The sequence below is a fragment of the Nelusetta ayraudi genome, unplaced genomic scaffold (genome assembly GCF_046127955.1).
Source record: "Nelusetta ayraudi isolate G7.1 ecotype Tasmania unplaced genomic scaffold, CSIRO-AGI_Nayr_v1 ptg000033l, whole genome shotgun sequence".
Lineage (NCBI taxonomy): Eukaryota > Metazoa > Chordata > Actinopteri > Tetraodontiformes > Monacanthidae > Nelusetta > Nelusetta ayraudi.
Genome location: NW_027466083.1, coordinates 2140332 through 2161985, shown reverse-complemented (window position 1 = coordinate 2161985; position 21654 = coordinate 2140332). Strand labels below are relative to the sequence as shown.

General features: G+C 44.1%; 2 protein-coding genes across 2 annotated transcripts in view; one reads left to right on the top strand and one right to left on the bottom strand.

The window, feature by feature from the left end:
• The window catches only part of toe1 (target of EGR1, exonuclease), a 314622-nt gene that overhangs the window by 52820 nt on the left and 240148 nt on the right, over positions 1-21654 (bottom strand). The gene's annotated exons all lie outside the window — the stretch shown is intronic.
• The window catches only part of zswim5 (zinc finger, SWIM-type containing 5), a 60508-nt gene continuing 49778 nt past the window's right edge, over positions 10925-21654 (top strand). The window contains exon 1 of the mRNA XM_076031566.1: positions 10925-11652. Coding sequence (XP_075887681.1) covers positions 11127-11652 — 526 coding nt within the window. The 5' untranslated portion in view covers positions 10925-11126. The remainder of the gene's footprint in view (positions 11653-21654) is intronic.

Here is a 21654-nt window from a genome sequence, read left to right as displayed (position 1 = left end):
CGACATGTGGGCCCACGCCAGATGATTGCGTGCTGTTGTCTGGAACCTATGGATCCATTTCATAATACTCTTGGGACAACAACCTGAGATACCTATTTGGGTAAGAGATGGTTAGATGTGATAGCAGGACGTTAAGAGGAGTGGGGGTGGTGGGTCCCAGGGCCGTGATAGAGTGCTGTGCTGAGAGGAACCCAGGACACGCTGGTGACTGAGGGTAAGGCGATGCCCCGGGGCAAATATGATGGAGGTAGTGGCTGAGGTGAAGAAGAGGGAAGAGCGAGGCGACGGCACAGCAGGAGAACTCACATGTTAGGTTTGATAGCTACATCTTACCGTTGCAAATGGATGTCAAGTTTGAACAGAAAAAGATTCAAAGATGCGTTGACACTGTCAGTCTGAGTTAGATTATTTTGTGTTGAGCAGCTACTTGGAAGTTGCAGTGAGTTAAGCGACTAATTACTCTTCTTTACAATGAAAAATGAGTATGTATGTATATGTATATGTATACATATATAATAAAATAGCCAAATTAGCTTTCTTTTTTAGTTCAATGTGATTTTTTTTTCATTTTTGTCATCTTTATTTTTTCATTTGAAATTAATAAATGCAAGTGAAAACTGAAAATGTGAAAAATATCTCCAATGTCTTCTGCAAATCAACTGAATGGTCAGACACATGCGAGGCTCATTATCTCCAATCAGAGGCAGAGTAACGAAAAGCCGGAAGGGGTGAAGAACTTACCAAAGATTAGTAATGCATTTGATTAGAGTTTTGTAGGCCAGACTCCCAAGTTCGTCAGAATTGTACAGTGAACTCAGAATTTCCGGTCAGAAACTTTTTCAACCCAACTAGTTTTTATCAGTGCTGCACACAATCAGCTAATAACAAAAGCATCTTCACTCATTTTATATTGGAATTATCGCAGTACTACTAATAGACTGGAATTGGGAGCTAACTAATATCATTAGTCACTGATAGACATTTCTAATCAGATGGGCAGCTGCATTTTAAATGGCACCAGCAGAGTCGCGATTTCTTCTTCCACCATTTTGTTGCAGATTGTCTATCCCAGGGTTTGGTCTTCATCACAGTCACTGCAGTGGTGGGCTGCCTGTCAGGGCCAGCAAGGCCTTCTCCACTGGCCTAAACATGCTCTGAACTCACCATACATCACTCTCCATAGTCTGTTTTCTTCTTATTATTATTATTATTTCCTCGTCAGATTCATTCCTCACTGGATACAAACAGCAAAACTTTTCCTCTCCTCACTTTGGTTAAATCTCTGCGGTGGCTCTCTGTAACACAAGAGAAGCTGAGAAGAACCAAGCCAAAGCTCAAGTTTGATTGTCTGTTGACTCATCATAACTTTTGAGCCATGGCTTTTTTCTTTTCTTTTCCATCGTTCTTTTTCATACTAAGAGAAGGATGACGAAACAGCCCCAAAATGCTTTGGTCTCTCGCTCTTCCTCTCTCTGTCACACACACACACACACACGCACGCACACACACACACACACACACACACAGAGTGAGAGCTCCTCTTCTTGATGTTATCTGATCTGCAATTCTAATCCTGGTTTGTCTCCCGTCAACGAATTGTTTATTGCCGATTCTCTCTGTACACTTAATCCTGTTTAAACATGCAAATGTAATAACAACAAACAGGCCCAAACAGTGGGATGCATTTAGGCAAACTCCATGTCAGCTAATGTGAGCATGTGCACACATATTGATATTTTAAATTCCGTCCTAACTTTGACCTTTAAGCTGCCTGCTCACCGAACCCGGCGCTGCGATGGAAATGCGGTGTCTCCCGTCGATGAAGCCTCCTGTGGCCGTCAACGCGTCAGCCGACGACTTCCAGATGACTGTCACTCTAGTTCTGTGGCCGGTCGCCGCTGTTCACATCCACAAGCCCGTCAATCACACCATTCGAGCAGTGGTGACAACACTCATGCTAATAAAGAGGTATAATAATGATGTGAGATTTATCCATACATATCCGTGCAGTTGTTGGAAAAATAGTTGGGCAACAATTTCAACAATTTTATGATTTGTTGTTTTATTGAAATGTTTCCTTTTGTCCACCTGTGACTGCTTTCGCAGTGAGTCTAATGCCAAAAAAAAAAAAAAAAAAATCAGACAAAAGACAAAAAGCTGCCACACACTCATTGCACAAGCCGGCCTGCTTTCACTTGGATCTGGTGTGAATGCCGCCTTGGTTTCACTCTTCCTTGTTGTTCTCACACAGCATTGTCCCTGAATGTCTCTTACTGTGACACTTAATTACAGGTTCCTCCTCTTATCTCAGCTCCTCAATGTGGCCACTTTCATCCATTTCACTCATTGGGTCGCCTTTAGAAAGGATGAAATTGTAGCTCCAAACAGACAAAATGGGCCTCTGGTACAGGCTGTGAAGACAGAATGAGCAGCTCACAGGTGTCTGTGAAAATGCCGCCCCTTCATCTATTACAGAGGTCATCTGAGATTGTGAAGGTGTCTGATTTCTGTGTGTTATACAACAACTGAGTCTGTCCAACTGGGGGAGATAGAAGGTTTGCGCTCAAATCAGATTTTAATCATCCTTAAGTGAGAAATAAAAGGCAAAATGAACTTGATACTCAGGTAAAGCATTAACTCTGAACTGTTCAGTCATGGAAAACTGTAGATATTTTAGAGTAAATGTTGCTCCAACAGCTTTATTTATTTATACAACGTTATTCTCTCCACCATGAATCCCTTCCCCTTCATTTTTAATATTTTATTCTTATTTTACTATGCTTGAAACGTAAAAACCCTCAATATTCTCTGTGAATACATACCACAAGGCGTAAATGAGGCCTCGGAATGGCCTGAAACTGAATTCACAGTGTGTTGCCCATATGGGTGCAGCGAGGTGGAGCCCGCGTAGCATATTGATGTGAAGTGCTTATGGGTTCCTGCTGAGCAAAGGAAAATCAAAGGGTCAGTTTCAATTAAACTGGGATAATTAGCGACGTTTTCAACTCATGAAGTTATTTTAGGCAAACTATTCGGCTAATAATCAAATAATGCCACGACTGAGAAATGAGAATCAGTCTTCGTTCTCACACAGAAAGAAGGAAGAAAGATGGCAAGAATTTAACAATGTGGAAAGAAGAGCCATCTAAAAAGCTGCCTTCATATAGTCCCCTGCCATCTTGCTGGGACGGATTCTTGGTGGAGTTCCTTTCAACAGCCTCCATCTGGTCTTCCTCCTCTTCATCTTCCTCGCCTTCCTCCCTTTCGGCCTTCCCTTCCTGCCCTTGTTCCATGGCTCGCTTTTCAGCCTCTTTCCCCTGCTGGATGTCCAACTGGGGGACTGAGAGCCTCCACAAAGCCTTGACACCCAGAGTGAAGGAGAAAAGGAGCTGTGAAAAGAGAAAAGGGGAGAGAAAAAAGGCACGGGGAAAAAATGGAGGGTGAGAGGTCGCAGTGTGGAAGGGAAGAAAAAAAAAGAGGGGAGCAACCAGAGAGGAGATCTGTAAAAAGAGCAGAGAATGAGGGACAGATAAAGAGCAGGGACGGAGGATATTGAGAAGAGGAAGCACACAGAAGGGGGAGAGGGGATGGTTAGTGAAAGTGGGCAGCAAAGAAACGAAGCCGGAGTGGAGATAATAGCGGGGAGACAAAGATGCGAGGAGGAGCAAAGAGGCTGAGATAGAAGCCATGAAGGAAGGAGGGATTGGATTTGAGACAAACAAGAGCGTCCAGCGGAGAAGAAAGGTGGAAATGAGAAAGGGGGGAAAGGCAGAGATAATGAAAAGAAATCAAGCTTTGAATACAGGAGGGAGGGAAGGAGCTGCTTGCCAGGAGGCTGCCAAGTGTGTGTGTGTGTGTGTGTGTGTATTGGGGTGGGTGGGTGGGTGTTGGGTGGGTCATAAGGAGCTGCTAAAAGCCTTGTGCCACCTCTGCTGTAAAGGAGTCCTTCACAAAACATCTCATCAGCCGGACATTGAGTGTGAGCGCGTGTGCGTACCGCCGTGCAGACGGGAGAGGAAGCGTCTTCAAACGGCCACACTCGTGAGTCTGTCGTAGGTGAGGTGATTGCACACTTCCCTTCCTTCCTATCCACCCTGACACACTCTCTCGCACACACACACACACGCACACGATGGCTGTCCACACGTCTGGCCAATCGGCAGCCTCCTCGCACCTCCTCAGTAATCATCACCTCCGTGTCAGGCTGACAAAATGTTCTGCTCTGATCTGAGTTCTTGTCTCTCTCTCGGTCACCCACACACATACACACACACACACACACACACACACACACACGAGCGTACACATGCACGCACGTACGCTGTTTCCAAGCGCCTCGGAAATCCGATTACTCTCAGTTTTTGGCACCAACTGCTTTGCAGGAACGCTGTGCAAATTAGAAACCAGGTTTCAGCGCCAGGGTTTAGGGGATTTACGCAAATCTGATTAATAAAGGTTGGTCAAAACATGAAGTGGATTGTTTTCACAAATCTCAAGCTTCAAGGAAGTATTTCTGGTGATTCATCCAGTGAAATTGCACATTAATTTCAGTTTTGTGGGTGTTGTATGCATGCCTTGGAATCATTGCTAGCCGTTAGCAGCGGGGTTGTTTAATGATTGGCTCAGTTAGCAGCACATCTGAAGCACAACAAGAAGGTCTTCCTATAAATCTGCAGTTTCTTCCTTAGATTTCATTCTGGCAAAATTTGTAGTATTATAAAGAACTAAAGAACATTTGAGTCAACCTACTTAGGATGAACGTCAAGATATCTTTGATGATTACACTGTAAAGAAACTGGAAGTGACCCACAACAAATGAAATAGAATGCAGGTAAAAAGTGAAGAAAGCAACACTTCATTTAAATATATTTAATTGCTCAATTTTCAGAATTTAGCACAAAATGACAAATGGAAATTTGAATGTCCAGGTTGGCTGGATCGTTCTCGCCACACAACCAACACACATGTATTAATATTTTATAATTCATGTTACCAGGCCGCAATTTTGCACTCCTGATTGCTCAGGTGGTGCATATCTGGGCGTTTTTGCAATTAGAGCAAAAACCTTTGTGGATGACGACGCGGAAGTGGCAAAGATTATGGGTGCAACGTCGTCATTTATTGCTGCGCTCCATTCAGGATCTAGCCCCAGGAATTTTCCAGACATTTTTCGGTCACTAAAAATGTTGCCGTTTTACAATTGTGACAGTCTTCGCATGAAAGGGAGATTCCCAATGTCTCTAAAATACCTACATTTTGAATAGTGGCAACAGGGTCTAATATATGTCAACTAATGGACTTCATCCATTTAATAATTGCATTATTAATTTTTTTTTAATTTTCATGCTATTCAGTGCTTTTAAATAGTGTTACCTTTATCAAAAGGTCCATTGCGAGTAAACCAATTAAATGCACACAACTGCTTTTGTGTCAATCATTGAACTACAGTGCAGAAACAGAAACCTTGGAGCTAAAAGTCATGAACGTTTCACCCAGTATGTGTGTGTGTGTTTCTGGGAAATGGAGGCCCTTTGGTTCAAAGAAACTGTGTTGCCTTCAAAAAGGAAATGTTGAGAAAAAAATAAATGCAAAGGCCACAGAGTGATGTCAGGAATTGACATCATGACTGTGGAACCTTGATGGAAAGAGACAGAACAGGATGTCGGACAGGCCTTTATAGTTGCCCCTGAAAAGAGAAAAACAACAATGGCTAACACAGTAGCCCTCATTTCTGCCCACATCATCACGTGTTGATTGAAGATTACAGAGGGCACGCTGGGAGGTTCTGAAGGGGAGCAGTTAGCCAAGTGTTTTGGACACTATCTTCGTCGCAGCTCCCTATAGAGTTTGTAGTGCGTGTCACTGCCGTGAGAACTTACAGCTAAGCCTCTCTCTCCCTTGCCTTGTTTTCATCATGGGAAGGATATCCAACAAGATTGGTAATGTTTTTTGTCATTTTACAAAGTGTCTGTTAGTGTAGTCAAGGCATTATGGACATGAAAAAGCTATTTAGTGCTTATCTCCTTTACACCTTTACCTTTACAAATGACAAATATAAAGACTACGCAGACAGAAATACATGTACAGTACAGATTAATTATTGCAACAGTACATTTTAAGTGCAACAGCAAACCAAAAACTTGACTAAGATGAACTATTGTGTCATTCTATTGTCAGACACTTGCCTCTTTTTTTTTCAAATAGTCTGAAACAAATACACTGCTGGTTCTAGCAGCTGGCTGTCACTGCCTGGCTCTGGGTGTGTTTGTGTTGTAGCGCCAATGAGCAGTTCAGTGTTTCTCAACTGGTGTCCATGACTTTGCAAGGCTGGGTTTTGGTCACGAGACACTTTGAGGGGTGAAAAGAGCCTCATTCTTTCTGTAACACATCATTTTACCATCACAACAAATCGAGTGCTGTATAATTACAGTAAAAGCAGAAGGAGAACTGAACAGAAAGAAAAAATAAGAAGAAAGACAAGAAAATGCATCAAATCGATTGACCAGGACCAAACATAGAAACTGGCGGCTGGTTTGGCTCGTGCAGCAGGTCAACCACAACCAAAACCCAAAACAATGGATCACAAGCATCTGTTGGTGACCTGTAGTCCTCCAACTTTGTTCTTTGTTCTGATTGCTGGAGCCTATCCCAGTTGTCTTCAGAAGAAGGAAGGGTACACTGTGAGGCCACAGTGCACTGCACCACCGTGCCATACCCAAAAATACATGCTCTGGAGTGCATTATCTACGTAGTGCCCAAATATTAAAGATATGGAATTCAAATTTTGTATTGAAAATTTGTCTTTGTTTATCCATTGCTATAATGATGATGATGATGATGATGATGATGATGATGATGATGATGATGATGATGAAAATCTGTTTTTTAAATGTCCTGCTGACATGAAGCTGCAAGCTTCGTAATCAGCAATTTTTAAGCAGTTCTATCAGCCCTCAACCATGTGATCAACCATTCATTGAGTTATCAATCAGAGTTGGGTCAACAGTTTGCCCCACCACAGTGACATACATGCACATGCGTGTTTTTCTTTTTATTTATCGAGATGTTTTTGCTTCGGTAACGTTGGTGAAGAAACACTCAACCTAGAGCATTGTGGTGGAAAAAGCCTGTTGCTTAGCTGTCAGCATCTTGGAGAGCAAGATGTGCACATGGTTGCGTATTAATGCCAGTGAATTAACACTGTTTGTACACTCATCCATTTTCTTTCTCTATTCTTTGATGAATCATTGTTTCCAGCCTGCTTTTAGACACTAGGCAGAGATCTTTTTCACCCAATCATAGCTTCAACCTTGTCTTTGGAGAAAACTATGTTTTTGTTGTGGCATTAGTTTAGAAACAACAGCATCCATCCTTGCCTTGCAGCTGTGACTCAGGAGCCAGCGACAGCCAGGTTGTCAGGTCAGTGGTTTGATTCCCAGTTCCCTCAGTCCTTGTCGGCTTGTCCTTGGGCAAGATACTTAACCCTGATTGCTCCTAATCCATGTTCATCATTATGTGAATGGGAATGAGTTTCTGATGGGCAGGTTGTTAGATAGCACCCCCCCCCCCCCCCCCCCCCGCCATCAGTGTATGAATGAAGTGTGAATGGGAAGAATATGATCTGTCATCCAAAGCAGGGAAATGCCATATAAGGGCAGGCCATCTTCCCTTTTACACTGTCCTCATCACGCATCTTAAGATCTGCAGATACATTTTTCCTCCTATGAGCTGGGTCACAAAAACACTCCATCCATCTGCCGCTGCTCCGGCCCCCTCTGTCAAATTTTACAACCCACTGTGGCCCACGAGTCAAAAAGTTTGCCTACCTCTGAGCTAGACGGAGCATCAGTGAGGTCTCCCATCTGATGGGAGTTTATGGATAATGCACACAGAGTTGATGCTGACAAAACTGTGTGAAAATGATGAACGTAATAAGAGAATGGAACTGTAACATGTGATGTAAAGGGACTTTTGGACTTTTTCCATGACTCAACTGTACAGAAAATGGCTGAGTGTAGTTGAGTCCAGTCAAATCGAGTAGTGCACTGCTGAAGCTGTATAATCTAAAAGCACCATAGCTGATTTGCCTTGAGCTAAACGAGCAGTAAAGAAAAAAAAAAAATCCCCAAACAAATCTGATCGTTCCACTTGATTCCACTGTGGTGAACAGATGGACCAATCATGTTTCAAGTTCTGTCTCCCCTTTATAAGCCCTTTCTACGGTATTTTACAAGATGAATACATGAGATAAAGCTGAGATAACTTACCAACATGTCTCCCTAACATTTCAGGCTTGCATTGCTGGTAAATCTTTGATCACACTAGATTTAAAAAAAGAAAAAGAAAAAAAAGAAAGAACAAGAAAGGGAACCAAAAAGAGGGTGAGTCAAACAGAGAGTAGAGTATATGGAAAACTGGCTGATTCAGGGGGAAGCAAGAGGTGGAATAGGGAGAGCCAGGAAGAGTAATTGCCAATTGACTTGATGAGAGAGAGGATGCATCATTATATAATTGTAAATCCCAGAAAGATAGGGTTTAATAGGGCTGTCTCCCCTCCCCTTGCTGCCTCCATAATTCATCCCTCTCTCTCCCAACCTTTTCTATCTCTCTCCTTCGCCCTGTCACCCATCAATCTTTTTCCAATTACCTGCTCTGTCTATCCACGAATCCATCATAATCATTTCTATGGTAACCAATTGCATCCTCCATCGGCTTTGGCCTATTGTTCAATATAATTGTACACCAAAGAGCTGTCTTAACTGTAGGGAAGGGGATGAGTGGAGAGAAACAGATCTGGATATTGTGTCTATGTTTGACAGCTGAAGTCTACCCAGTGGCTCCAGACAGTCAGAAAGAGACTTTAGTGGATAGTCTGTTCAATTTCAAAGATATCCTCCATTGATGAGACATTTATTAATTATTTTTGTGTAGACTGGCTTTATTCTGGGATGTAGCACCATTTTCTCATTTTCCTGTGCCACTGGAAATTATTGAAAGTCCAACAAACTAGTTTTTTCAGCATGTTTGACAGCGATGTTTCTCATGGCAAGGATGACAATATGAAACAACAACAGTGCCTCAGTAGCATAATGCAAAACCTTAAGGCACGAGTCCTTATTGTAGATTTTGCTTGATAATATCATGTAATTTCTCCGAAGGTCTTCAACATATTGCTTGTATCTGCTCAGACAAATAGACTTCCTTTTCCTTTGGCCATCTGTGTCCTGCTGTTGGGAACAGCCACATGTCAGTGTGCTGCACCCATTTGAGTGAATGTGTATTGGATGACCTGAAGTAATTGATATGTATAGGAGGCATAATGGTGTGAATTTAATTAGCAAAACACCAACTTTGTTATTCATTAGTAGAAGTTGGATCGCTTGGGTGTAAAATGTGAGTTGGGGTCTTTACTGGCATGTGAGTGATTGAAGTCCCTTTACAGGAGTGAGTTAATTAAATTATCAATTTTACAGTAATTAAAAAATGAATACAAGAGGTGATGTATGTGGAATATAATTTCCCCCCATATTTCCCAAAGCTTTAGTGCTTATTTACTGTTTATTACAATTATGGTGAATAAAACATGTATTTTTTTTTATGTATAAAAAGTGACTAATGTATTTTGCATGGAAGAAAATATGGTAAATATCAAAGGGAAGATCTTTGACACATGCAAATCTGAGATCGAAGTGTTTTGTTATTGTACTGGTTATTGATGTGTAACACATTCCATCTCCCATCATCCCACAGACGTCCTACATGCTGCCTCTCTCTCCCCCCCTCTCTCTTACTCACGCACTCAGCTGCATCAAGAAACAGATATATAGCATTACACACAGGAAATGAAGATGTATGGCTTTAAAAATAAAAGACTAATTGTTGCTGAACGGAATTCAATAACTTTAATTAATTTGTATATCATAGTGTGCATTTACTACGGCCACCTCTCCTGTAATTTGTATTTTTCCCCAAAAAATATATTATTTTTATGAACTGTTTGCCTTCAAACCCTTGTGCTTACCCTAACATACATACACATATCTGTACCTTACTTATGTTTTTTTTTTTTTTTTTTTTACATTTTAAAGTAAAACCAAACTATCACTGAAATACATATCTGCAGCATTCCTCAGTTATTATCATTATTATTATTTTAGAAGACAATATTCATTTTTCTGTTCTGTCTCCATTGCTGCTTTGAGAGAAAGGCAAAGAGTCATTACTACATCAGTGGAGAGTTGACAGACATTGGGGGGGAAATGCAAGGCAATGACTTGAACCAAAAGGGATTTAAAAATAAAAACAAAACCCTGAGGCAGCCCTGGTTGTTAATTATGAATGTAACTTACAAAATGCAATCTCATTTCTTTTTCAGCAGTGGTTCACATTCCGCAACAGACAGCTCTTAGTATTGATGTTTAATTCTTTTTTTAAATGTATTTATTTATTTTAAAAGAAAACTCTCTGGACAAAAATGTAAGTAATAAAAAAAAGTTTTTGGCTTTACTGATGTAATTACAGCACAACTGGTAAGTGGGAAATAATGAATGGTTCATTAACACTTAAAATAATTCAATTGTGCATGTATCTATCCATTTACTACCGCTGACCACTTGCTCTGTAACATATTTATTATTTATTACATGCTACTACTACTACTACTACTACTACTACTACTACAAATAATAATAATAAAAATAATAAAGGAAACACGCAGCAAAATAATGAAAAAATTAATAAGTGCTCATAAAATAAAACCAATAAACTAACAAACTAACTAAAAAGGGGATTTAATATGTATGAGTTGTAGTTGCCGAATGGAAATAATAACAGAATGGGATATTTGGAACGTCATCTTGTGAGAGTAACATAGAACATTTAATTTGAAAGACAAAATCGGAAGTTGTGCGTGAGATACTGTTTAAATTGACACCGACTGCTCTGTGTGTGTGTGTGTGTGTGTGTGTGTGTGTGTGTGTGTGTGTGTGTGTGTGTGTGTGTGTGTGTGTGTGTGTGTGCGCGCGCGCGCGCGCGCGCAGTGTGAGTTCGTGTGTTACTCTTCCTGCTGCTGCTCGGTGGCCGCGCATCGTCCGTCTCGTCTCGGCTTCAGTGTTGATCGGCTCGCCATGGAGGAAGGACGCAGAGAACATCCACATCCTCTCCTCTCCCTACCACCGGCCAGCAAGCGACCCTGCCTGCGCCCTGCTCCCAGAGGTCCCGGACCGGGGCCGGGCCACGGAAGCGGGATGCACAGCTCCCGATATCGTTCCCCGGAGTCTCTACTGGACTGCGCCGCGAAGGCAGTGGCGGAAAAGTGGGCCTTCGAGAGAGTAGAGGAGCGCTTCGAGCGGATCCCGGAGCCCGTCCAGCGCCGCATCGTCTACTGGTCGTTTCCGCGCAACGAGAAGGAGATATGCATGTACTCTTCGTTTCAGTGCCGGGTCGCCGGCGAGGAGGCTCCAGCGGCGGCTACCGGCGGGGCGGGGGGTTCGGGGTCCGGAGCTACTGGCGCCGGCAGTGGCGGAGCCTCTTCCGCAGGTACGACAGCTACCCCGGGGGCAACGGGAGCAGTGGGGACGGCAGACGGGCTGCCCTTTCGCCGCGGAATCAGGCTGCTGGAGACCGGCTGTGTGGAAAACGTTTTGCAAGTCGGTAAGTGGACGTATATATCTCCGTCTGTCACCGGGGCGAAGCTTTCTTTACGGTACAAACACAGCGGAGCGCTTCCAAGTCTTGCGCCGCCACTGCTCGGAGCTTTACGGGCGATGATTGATGGGAAGTTTTGCCAGCTATCGTGGAAAGTATGCGAAGCGTCTGCCCCCCTCCCCCGGCCCCCCCAACCTCTCCAAACCCTCGTACACGGATACACTCGGGTCTGTGTGCGTTTTTTAATCGCAGTAGGCGTGGAGAAAACCACTTCATGTGAAATTGTAAGACTCCGCTGACCTTTTTTCGAGAAAGGGGAAACGAAGACAACACCGCCTGCTAGCTTTAGCCGAGCAGATGCTGTAAAAAATTTAAAGGGCTTCCTATTGTGGTTCCACACTACCGTTTACGGCTGCGCATTCGCCCCGCTTTACCTTTGACTGTGTGCAGCTGGTTCACACCGTGTCGTCAGGAGTTGTTTTTGTTCTATTTTTTAAAAGTGTGAGAAGTCGACTTTACGCACTTTCTTGTCCCCAACACAAGAAGTGAGTCCCGGGGCTCCGTCTCGACGATCGGTCGGTCGGCGCCGTCACCCCCGGCAGTGGGGGGCGGGCGGGCGGACATAGATACAAAAGGAAGCCAGCGATGTATCGTCAAGCTGTTTATTTTTATATGTTGATACGAACTCCCCATGTCCAAAAGTCGTTTATTTGCAACCCGCCATCGGTTGCAGGGGGCTTAAACGAGGAACAAAGGCGGTTATTGGGTCTCTTATTACGATTAATCCGTCGTTAATCCCGAGGAGAGGAGAGAGAGAGAGAAAAAAAAAAAAATCCCCCCCCCCCCCCCCCACACACACACACACACACACACACACATACACTGTTTTTTTGCGTTTATTTGCTGTTGCTGCTCGAACCGGACAAAGAAGCGCAGTCGCCACCAACGTTGAAAAATACACGCAGCATGTGTTTGTGTTTTGTTTTTATTCATTTCCCAGCCCCCCTCCCACTTTACGACTGAAGTTGAGCCGTAAGTAGCTGTTAATAACGCCGAAAAACTGCCCTTTATCTGCGCGCTAGCCCGCAGCCTCCCTGTCGCTCGCTCCACACAAAAGGCTTCCAGTTGAAATGATCGATAAGCGTCTCGCATTTCCAGCGCTGCAGAGAGCCCCGTTTCCAAACAAAGGGCCATTCCGCAAAGCTCCATCTCCACTCACATCCTCATTAGCTTCATACCCCTGGCTCCACACGGCCACGGGATCTGCGCAGACAACATGGGGAAGCGGGTGGGGTGGGGGGTAGGGGTGGGGGTTGATGAGATAAACTGACTGATTATCCAAAAAAAGAAAGAAAGGAAAGGTCTTTATGGTTTCCATAAGGATTTTTCTTCTTCTTCTTCTTCTTCTTCTTCTTCTTCTTCTTCTTCTTCTTCTTCTTCTTCTTCTTCTAAGGCCATATGGTGTGAGAGCCACTGGAGCTCGGCTGGGGTTTCATGTTGCTCCAAGGTATCTGGTAGTAGGGAAGGGGGGAGCTGCAAACTGCTGTATCTAATTGCATCTTATAAATGCCCATTGATTCCACCCTGTCACTAAACGAAATTTGAGATGACGGTGATATTTGCTCTTGGGGCTGTCGTTGCCCCGTGGCTTGTGAGTTTTACGTCTATGTAAGAGCAGCTCAATGTTTCTTCTCCTGTCCGTTCAGTTGATGACGCACCTCCTCTGATTTTTATTTTATTTTTACACCACAAGTTCATTGAAGGGTTCCATCTTGGAGCTGTGACCTGCTCTCGCTGACACCTCGACCCCCACATCAGCGCAGCCATGCGTCTCGGCGAGATCGTTGAACGTGCTGGTGCGTTTTGCCGAGCTCCAATTTCAGAATGGTTATCGTACTCGAGTTCCAGATACATGTTGTGTGATGGCAGATATGTGTCCCGTGGGCTTCTGCGCTTCAGTTGACATTCAAACGTTTCCAACAAAGCATACACCCGTAAGCAAGCGCTTCCAGTCCTACCTGCCTCACTGGCCAATCATTTCCAATCTCCCCCAAGGTCAGACACAACAGGCCTGGGTGCTTTTTTTTTTTTTTTTGTCTTTCTGTCAACAAAGCGCTAGTAGGGCTAAATAGCTGCGTGACAGCCAGATAAGATTTGGCTTTTTCTTTGCAGGCCATGGGAACCTGTTCCTTTGGAAGGCTTACCGTAGCCTTAAGAGGAGAACAATTGTTTTGGGTTCTTTTTTTCCCCTCTCCTTTCTGTTGTCACGGCTAGATTAGGATAGGCAGGGCAACAGAGGTGACGTACACAATGCACTCATTAAGGCTAGGGTTACACACCTGTGTATGACAGTCTTAACGTGGCTTTCACCTGACATGGCAGTGCGTAATCACCCCTTTAAATAGTGCCACTACTTGTTTGTTTTTTGCTGGGGTAGAGGTGGGGGGTTGAGGTGAACATGCCTCAGGTACTTTGCCACAGAAATGTGCCAGGAAATAAATAAGAACAAGACTCGCCTGTTTGCTGGCGCAGGCACGCCACTGGTGTGTGATACACCGGTCTGGAAAAATACTGAACCACATCAAAACCAAATAACTCCCTAGTAAAATAATTCCTACATGTCTGCATCGGTCTCCAGCTGTGGCGTTGAGGTTGAGGTTGGTTTTAGCTGCAGAATCTCCAATTTTGGGCCAATTAGACGCCCTGCCATCAAATTCGCTGACTAATCAAAATGGCACGAGAGCCATGCAGCACTGAGGCAGCACCGCTGGACGCACAAGCATTAGCTGGCAAACTTTGAGACCTGGATGTCTTTTGTTTTAAGCCATTTTTTTGGGTGTGTGTGTGGGGGGGGGGGGGTGCAGGTAGGATCTAGTTGTCACTGATGTGTCCATGATAATCCGAGTGAGCATATGAGCCGTTTAGGATTACTGTTTCCAACTTTTGCTGCGTTTCAAGTCTGCGTATGTTTTAGCTTTTGATAAATGTAGTGTTTTTCACAGGACTTTGTTGAAACTTTTTTCTCCGTTAAGTAAGTTGCAATGTTGTCAGCAACAACAGTTAAATAATAAAAAAAAAGAATAATATCGGAGCAAATTGACCACGTTTACTGTTCAAGGCATTTGTGGATTCATCGCTGGTTTTTAAAAGCAGTATTGCTTCAGCCTTACCCCAAATTCTGAGCGAATGCTTTCGACTGCCAGCTTCTTTTACCGGCAATGCCGACAGATTGAAGGGACGCAAACTCATCAACGTCTCATCTGCACATGTGTTCATATTAATCTACTCCTCGCTCCGAGCCATAATTAGAATAATCAAAGCTAAGCGTGCTTGTATTTGTGTACCCCTTTTGCCCCACGGCACCCCACCCATGTGCGTCACATGCATACTCACGCACACACACACACACACACACACACACACACACACACAGGAGCCCCCCCAGCCCCTCGCCACAGCCTTATAAAGTCCTCAGAGAGCGGGAGGAAGGGATATTAGAGGAGGGAGGGAAGCGGGGTTTCTTAAGCTTTGAGTCAAGCTTTGGGATTATTGGGTCATGCTTTGTTACCCAGCTGTAGAAAAACCCCTTGTTCACAGAAAGGAGGGGTGGGGGTTGGCTGGCTGGCTGGCTGGCTAGCTGGCTGGCTGCGTGTATATGTGTGTGCATGTCCTGAGTCCCGGCGACATTACATAAAGCCGTAGTGGGTCCCGGGCGCCTTTTGAATCGCCGTCGACTCCTCTGACAAAGCAAGGCAGTGCGGTCGAACAGGATTAAACTGTTTCGGGAGAGTCCATCAGTGGGCTGAGAACAACAGTCTGTGAGTTTGGAGACTTAGTCAGATCCTGAAATGACCAAAACAGCCCTCTACACCTGCCTTTTACATCAGCATCAGGTGAGGGGGGTTAGTTAGTGTAGTGAGTGCTGTTCGTACAAATCACAAATGTGGGTCATTTTATTTAGGCAAGTGTAAAAAAGCAGCTATTTTTGGTCCTGTTGTTCTTTTTTTTTTTTACTCTCCTCGTCACTGACAGAGGTTTTTGTGTAGTGGCGTGTTCCAGCAGCTCCTACTTCATATCACTCCTTTGCCTCGGCGTCAGCTTGTGTCAGTTTCTTTTTTTTTTTGGAAGTGTGCTCGCTGAATGTGTGAGCGTGTTTTAGGGGAGCGTGGGCGGCCAGTCCTGCCAGTATTTCCCTCAGATGTAATTTCCTGGCAGAATGGCCGCAGGGTCCCTTGTTGTGGAAAAGCTTGTGAGTCTCTGGTGTAAATCCTCTCTTTGGTTGCTCAAGAGCGGCGCGATAAGCCAGGAGGAGCCAACGAGTTCGTCCTGGCCTGCTGCATCTCTTAAGTCTTTCTTCCTGACTCGTCTCTCAGGTCCCCAGCTCATTTTTAGCCTTTGCTGTGTTTTCTTTTTGCCTTTACCGTTTGCTGTCTTCCGTTGCTGAATTCTTTTCTTTTCGCTCTGGGAACCAGACACGTGCCTTCTGGCTTGCATGATATACAGCACTTTAAAAAGAAGAAAATCCTCACACACACACACTTCACTTTCCTTCTCCGTTTCGTTGACTTACATCAGTAAAAGATGACTTGCATTTTAATCATATTCTGTCTGGAGGCTTCAAATTAATAAAGAGGGGAGAACTCGGCAGTAGTGGGACTGCTGCTGGTGGAGGGTGTGTGTGTGTGTGTGTGTGTGTGTGTGTGGGGGGGGGGGGGGTGGCAGGTGACTGGAGGTGGAGAGAATCAGTCGTGACTCTGTCGAGTTGCCGCAAGCCATAACAACAGTATCGACATGTCGGCTTGCATTCTTTCAGGCAACGCTGACAACAAACCCAGAGTCGCTCACTGTACGTGATGGGCGGCATTTAATGGTGCCATTTTTTTTGCCATGTTGGAGGGACAAATGTATGTCAGTAGCTGCTTTTCCATTATCTCAAGAATTGTGCAAAACCTAAATATCGCAATAAAAAACTGGTGATGGAAACAGCCAAACTTGGAAAACCCTCTCAAATATGGCTAAAAGGTTTTGAAACTTTAATCAGGTGGATTTTTCAGAGGTAGCCATATTGAGGTATATCGCAAAAGTGTCATGGAAACACTTTTTTTGCCTTTACACGTCAGCGGACGTGACGTACGGGGTCACATGGCCAGTTCACTTCAAGTGAAAATGCAGTGTTATGTTTGGACGGCGGAGGAGACTAAACATTTTTTACAAGTAATCGCAGAGAGAAATATAACAACCATTCTGGACAACAACGTAATTCTCGTAAAATCTTGTCCTGCGAGATTTGACGAGAATTACTGCTTCACACCATTCAATGGAAACACCTGCAAATCGCAATTGTACGTTGTCGAAATTTTTAGAAATAATGCTTTTATTTTGTGAAAAACTGTAATGGAAACGCAGCTTGTGTCACAAAGGACACATGGCAGTTTCTCACACACACACACACACACACACACACACACACGTGCGCCCAGGAGGAGGCTCTACACTTTTGAGCACTGTGTGGCAGATTTAGCAGTTGAGCAGAGGTGGTGCATGTTAAGTGGCGGTGGAAAAAACTGAAAATGCTGCTGCTTCAGCATGTTATAAATTCAATGTCTGGAAGCATTTTGGTTTAGCTGAAAATATGACGGACAGATACCAAGAAACGAACATACAGAATATTCGCTGCCTATCACCTCTGCCATTTAAAACTCTTTGGAATGTGGCACACCTGCTACAGTAGCTGGATGCTCCAACATTTTATTTTAATGTTTAAACTTTCACATCTGTTTGTCCATTTCTATTTACGGCACAACCAATTTTTGGGGTCGCAAACACAGCGTCACCGAGACACGCACAACCTAGCTCGTCTTCCGTCCCTTCCCAACACAACACAAACAGACAATGTTTAATCAGCGTAATTAATTCCGTGCCTGCCGCACTCGAAAAGAGAAAATTGGTAAAACAAATCATCCCCCTTCGCTTATTAGCTCTTGGAGAGGCTCGTGAAAGATGGGGCCATTAGGAAGATGCTCAGCTTTTGGATTCATCAAAGGAGGGGGGCACCTGTACACGAGCGTGCCAGAGTAGAGATGAGAGCTGATTATATAAAATCATTAATCAGCGTTTGCCATCTGAGGGCCTCATCCATCAGACACGAAGATGGAAGGAGAACGGTAAAGTGTCCATCCAAAGATTTTTCTTTTGTTTCTGTTTTGCTGGTGAGTCACGCTCGCCGCAGCGCTGTGTTTCCATTACCCCTAGAATTGCGCAAAACCTATATATCGCAATAAAAGACTGGTCATGGAAACACCTAAACTTGGGAAAACCTCTGAAACGCTCATGAGGTGGCTTTTCGGACCTATTGATATGGAGGTATATCGGAAAAGTGTCATGGAAACACTTTTTTTCGAATTTACACATCAGCGGATGTGACGTATGGGGTCACGTGACCACTTCACTTCAAGTGAAAATGGCGCGTTTTGTTTGGAGGAGAGGAGGAGGAGACGGAATATTTTATTACAAGTAATCAAAGAGAAAAATATAACAGCCATTAACAAACAAAAGCAAACGTAATTCTAGTAAAATCTTGTCCCACAGGATTTTACAAGAATTACAGTTTATGCGCTTCACACCATTCAATCTAAATCACAATTGTACTTAAATATCGCTTTTTTTTTGCGAAAAACTGTCTTGGAAACACAGATACTGTCATCTTTCTCATGGATCTTTGAAGGGACGCTATTTTTCCACTGCTGGAACCTGGGTCAAGGTTTAGTTCCATGGCAGTTTCAACAACTTCAGCCCCGAGCTTCAAGCCGGTCTTCATTCACATTTTTTGGAAGCTCATGCTCTGCCATTGTGTCAACATTTGAGTCAAATGGCGGCCTTTCATAAGAAAACGTCTCCTGGGAAAACAGATATTCAAACTATTTGAAGATAATGGGAACATTTCCATCTACTGGAGGGGTTTTCCAGGCTGTGAGTGGAGCTTCGGGGCAACGGTAAGGCTGATTGCCTTCTGTCAGGGAAGGGCAACAAACTACCGCCACGTCAGGTTGTTTTGTTGTGTGTTTGTTTAACAGTTTGTGGGATTTTATTATTTAACACATTCGGAGGAATTAGTTGTTATCTTGTTGCTGAATGAAATTCACAACTCTGTTGATCTTCCTTTGATACCCTCAAATCTGGATTAAACCCTCTTCTACTCAACTATCAACAGTCAAATGAAGGATGAATGAAAAACATTTTGATAAAGGGTGCCTGAGCCTGCTACAGCCTTAACTGTTGCCATGGCATAAAGCTCCAAAATCAATGTCAAAAATTCGCTCACCATGTTTTTATTGACAAAAAAACCCCCCACATTTGAGCATTACCGGAAAACCATTTGCCCACTACTTCCTCCTCCTATCTCTCACTCCTTTCACTTCTGGTCCAGTCTCCTCTGTTGCCACTAACTCAACACTTTACGGCTTGACTCCGCTTCACTCGGCTATCATTTACCCGGCCGTGTCTCTCCGAGCCTCCCTTTCAGAGTTGCACTCGTGTTGCATTGTGTGTGGAGGCCGTGTGCAGTGTGTATCTCGACATGTGATGAGATAAAATAAACACAGCAAACAGGATTTTATTGCCTCCATCCTGTTTTCACAGCGCTGCCTTGTGTATCTTACCCCCACCTTTTGTGCCTTCACCATCAGCTGAGGGTGTCGGGGGACTATCAGCCTCCATCAGCGCCGGCCCTCTCCTCTCTGCTTTTTGAAGTTGAGGGTCTGCTGCGTGCTGTTATTGCACTGTTTCACACATGCCTTTTATTGGCGGAGGGTGTGCGTGCACCATGCTGCTGGTACGCATTTGGCCCAAGTGCATCTTCCTCGGAGAGGACGGGGGCTCAAAAGAACAGTATGAGGCCGGCAGGCTCGTTTGGGTGTAATTGCCAAACAAATGTTCGGGAGAAAGGAGGGAGGAGTGCAGACATGGTTTAAATGCAAAATAGACTCCGATCAAACCCTGTCGAACCTTCATGTTATTGGCCTCACGTGCACTGCAATTCTGGGATCACCTAAGGGGAGGGACTTCCTACCAAATGCGACTACCGTTTCCCTGTAATGTAATCTCATAACCTGTCCCTCATAAGATTAAGTAAGCCGTTGAAATGAAAGGCAGTGCCTGTGGCGTGGATTGTGACTGAAAAAGTCAGAGGGGAAACCTTTGGCAGGACATTGGTCTGGGAAAAAAAATGCACCAAAAATGAATACTTTACGAGTGAATGTGTTTGTAAAGACTTTGCTCCGTCCTGGCTTTGTCTGTTGATTATTTTTTTCACCAAGTCACATTAAAGTCAAAGCCCCTCTGATAATTAGATTAATATCAAAATTCTTGCCAACATGGTCATTTTAATACTTTGGCTTTGGAGAACAAAGGAAGGCCCTGCCTTATTTTTCTCTCTCTTGCTTTCCGTCCTCCTTTATTGCACTGCGGGATAACGTAATCTAAAACAATCAGTGTTCAGTCGTATGTTGATATCATCAAATGGCAAAGCTCGAGCAGTCACATCAAACCATGAACCAATACACATATACCACTAAAACATTATACTCACATCAAGGCTGCTTACTCACATTATTTTTTAACTGATATGAGGACTAACAGGCATCCTGCCATGATGTACTCGATGACCTGGAGGTCAATAGCTTAGCATTGCTTCAACAATTTTTAGACTGCTTTTTTAATATTACAATGGACTAGCCCATATGCTAAGATAACAGCTGCTGCAATCAGTCTATCTAGGAAATTAAACCATATATCCTAGCTGAAATTTTGCCAACAGGAATGAAGTCCTTCTGTTTCCACAAATGCACTAATCTTTCCTAAGGCAAAGCCAGAACGCTTTCGTTGTTACACACGATAGTCAACTGGCCTGGTGCGCACAGCCAAAACGCAAGAGGACGCACGGTTGTCAGTACGTGGCAACAAACACAAACAAAACAACTAAGACACAGAAACAATGTGGTTATCTTTGAGCTCCAAGCTTTCGTCTTTTTGAACAAAGCATTGAAGCACTTTCAATAATGCCCTGCTTTGTGTCAGCCAGTGTTCCTTGATCTCCATGCTAATGTCTCTTTTTTTTCTCCCTTTGAATGCACCGACTTTGGCGCCGCATTGTGTTGCCCATCTCCACTTGAAATGAATGGCCGTAGATCATAGATCTCAGCCACTGATAGCCATCGCTCCTCTCTTCAGCGCATGCACTGTTGTGTGTTGCAGGGAGTGCCTGCATCCTACGTGCTTTTGCAATCTCAGCACCACTCAGAGCCACTCTCCACAACAGCGTTATTACTGCCATCAAGACGGACAAGGGCCCATAGGACGCTATTGTGCGTGAGATGTGCATTACAGTTGGATTAGAAACTATTTCCATACGTTTGGCTGCTCCTTTGATCAGAGGGAACGGGAGTCCACAGCCACGCTGCACGTCTTGGATTTACTTGTGTGTGTGCGTGTCGGCAGCTACCGTCATAGCTCGCAGACGAGCTCTTCTCCGCCGAGCTCTGCTTTGCTTGTTGCAGTTTTTTCCCCGTTCCATTCCATTCAAATCGTGGAATGTGATTCATGAGCGGTGACCTCCCAGAGTGATTTGATCCTTCCTGATTGCTAAGGTTTGTCTCTCCCCGGTCATCTTGTGCTTTTCGTCGCTCTCAAATGTGCAGATAAGGTTTAAAAGGAAGCACTTAGTGCCAAATCTATGAATAATTATATCACTGAAAGACCAAGTTCCAATTATGGTGCTTCAGGCTGTGTGTGCATTAGCAAATGGCGCCTGGGCCTTCAGGATGGATGAATTATTCCAGTCATTTGCCGTTAAAATGTAAAATGTGAGCGGCACCAACGTTCCTTAGCTGTTGGCAAGCCTCGAACACTCACACCGTACCTTTGCAGTTCGCAACACAGTTGGAAAATGACAATTATAACTGGGTGTTTCCTGCAAAGTAGTGAGAAACTAGTAGACCCGATTAAAAGACT